At 34.3% G+C, this 2,747-nt stretch overlaps 1 protein-coding gene across 1 annotated transcript; it reads left to right on the top strand.

The window, feature by feature from the left end:
• Window positions 1–575: 575 nt before the first annotated feature.
• Window positions 576–1,280, top strand: LOC118756558. Its single transcript, XM_036491315.1, has one exon. It carries the CDS (start codon window positions 576–578, stop codon window positions 1,278–1,280), a length of 705 nt encoding a protein of 234 aa, XP_036347208.1.
• The last annotated feature ends 1,467 nt before the right edge of the window (window positions 1,281–2,747 follow it).

The raw sequence follows: 2,747 nt of genomic DNA, 5'->3' as shown, positions 1-2,747 counted from the left end.
ACAGAAGGGGCGAAGGCCGTGCCTTTGTCGGATCTCATCATATCATATAAAATACATTTAGCCTTTCATTGAGGCAGTTATACATATAATTTTTTTTTAACAACAAAGTGCAGATATTCTTTTTCCATTAAGACAAAATTTCAAACTTTTATTTTGGACCATCCTAATGTACATACATACATATATATGAGGCCAGCCTATATACAAAAAAAAGTTTTTTTAATACGAGAAAGTAGGATCTATAATGAAACTATCATCAGACTAAAATTTATAAATGTTTTTTAAAAATTCTTTGAAGTCCAACGAATGGTGAAGATGTTGTAATTTATAAAAATGTGGCAGCCCTACTAAAGAAAAAAATACATTACTGTACATCTGGAGGCCAAAGCCTTTCACTTGACATCTCACGTTTCGAGATTAGCGTGTTCGAAAAATCTCGTCTTGCCTTTATATTATGTACAATGTAAAGTAATCCTCCTATCAGAAAATGCTATAAATTTTGCGATTGGCCCCTAATGTCAGTTCTGTTTTGACATTTGTGTAGTAAACACATGCGAAATACACGTTAATAAACAATGTTACGCTACACTGCTCCAGAACGCGTAATATTGCTGATATTGATATGCCACCAAGAGGAAGATGATTTTTCATCAAAAATAATCATGAGTGATGAGGCCCATTTCCATCTTAGCGGGTACGTAAATAAGCAAAATTTACGCTTCTGGGGCAATGAAAATCCGCGTGTAACCCACGAAGAGCCATTACACCCGCTCAAAGTCACTGTATGGAGTGCTGTTTTCGCTGGAGGAGTCATCGGACCTTTTTTCTTCGAAGACGTCGCGGGCTATACGGTTACTGTGAATGGTGAGCGCTACAGAGCAATGATCAACGAGTTCTTTTTGCCGCAACTTGATGAATTGGGATTGGAAAACATGTGGTTCCAACAGGACGGTGCAACGGCACACACTGCACGTGCCACAACCGATATGCTGAAGGATGCATTTCCCGGGCGCCTAATCTCCCGTTTTGGCGATTTGCACTGGCCAACAAGATCGCCTGATTTGACCGCTCCAGACTTCTTTTTGTGGGGCTTTTTGAAGTCGCGGGTTTATGTCAACAAGCCTCAGACTCTTGCAGCTCTTAAAGACAATATCCGTCAAGAATGTGAGGACCTATCGCCGGAAGTTTTGGCCAAAGTGATGGAAAATGCCATAAAAAGGGCTCAAATGGCAATCAACTGTGGCAGCGGCCATTTACATGAAATCATATTCTCGACTTGATGTAAAAAAAATTAAAAGACCAAATAAAAATAATCCACAAGAAGAATCAAAGTTTTTCATTTTTTTTTTAAATTACAGCCAAAAAACATCGCAAGGTTACTTTTGCGCCACCTTGTATAAGGAAGGCTTTCATTTGGTGTGCCGTTTTGTTATCCATCAAACGGTGAATATCTAATAATTTTCAAATAGTTGGCAACCCTTCTCGAAAAAAATAATACATTATGGCAAATCTAGAGGCCAAGTCTGGCGGTGCAGAACTGATACCTTCGCTTATTAAGATTGAGTATAGTAATTTTTTTAACAGTTTGAAATCTTATTTAAAAAAATATATATATAAAAGGAACAGTCCAGCGCCTTCGTCTTGGTCTGCAGGCTGTATCGGAGATACACCCGCTAAATTTAAACGTAGAATACGTGGTATGGTTAAGAGCATATCCAAGTCAAAAACGAAAGCACAAACTAAGAAAAAAATATCGATAACAAAAGCGATAATAAAATCGATAACAAAATCGATAAAAATATCGATAACAAAATCGTTAACTAAATCGATTACAAAATCGATAAAAAATCGATTACAAAATCTATCGAAAAATCGATTACAAAATCGATAACAAAATCGATTCCAAAGTCAATAACAAAATTGATAACAAAATCTATCAAAAAATCCATTACAAAATCGGTAATAAATTCGATAAAAAAATCGATAAAACTATCGATAACAAAAGCGATGGCAATATCGATAGCAAAATCGGTAAAAAAACCGATAAAAATACCGACAACAAAAGCGATAACAATATCTATAGAAAAATCGATAAAAATATTGATGACAAAAGCGACAAAAATATCGATAACAAAAGCGATAACAATATCGATAGCAAAATTGTTAAAACAATCAAGAAAAATATCGATAACAAAACCGATAAATAATCAATAATAAAATCAATAACAGAATCGATTACAAAATCGATAAAAATATCGATCATTATATCGATAAGTTCCGAAAATATCGATAGCAAAATCAATAACAACATCGATACAAATTTCGATAACAAAATCGGTGAAAATATCGGTAACAAAACCGATAAAAATATCGATGGCAAAATCGATTAAAATATCGGCAACAAAATCTATAAAAATATCGATAACAAAATCGATAGCAAAATCGATAACAAAATCGATAAAAATATCGATAACAAAACCAAACAGATCCACATTAACTGAAACTTTCATATGTACGTATATATGCATTTACATATGTACATACGCTGCGATCAAAAGCCGCATTACATACGCATACATACTTTTTGTCTCCTTCCCACACTTCCAACATATGCACGTGTTTGCAAAATGATGACGAGGTGATTTTGTATGGAAAATCATTTATGCCCATATATTTGAATAAAATAAACATATATAGAAGATATCAACCAATACTTCCCATATACCAAACGAAAGGAAAACTCTTGA

Source organism: Rhagoletis pomonella, unplaced genomic scaffold, assembly GCF_013731165.1.
Source record: "Rhagoletis pomonella isolate Grant_MI unplaced genomic scaffold, Rhpom_1.0 Rhpom_scaffold_10864, whole genome shotgun sequence".
NCBI classification, from domain to species: domain Eukaryota; kingdom Metazoa; phylum Arthropoda; class Insecta; order Diptera; family Tephritidae; genus Rhagoletis; species Rhagoletis pomonella.
Note: the sequence above shows the minus strand (reverse complement) of the source record. Positions and strands in the feature narration are given on the sequence as shown.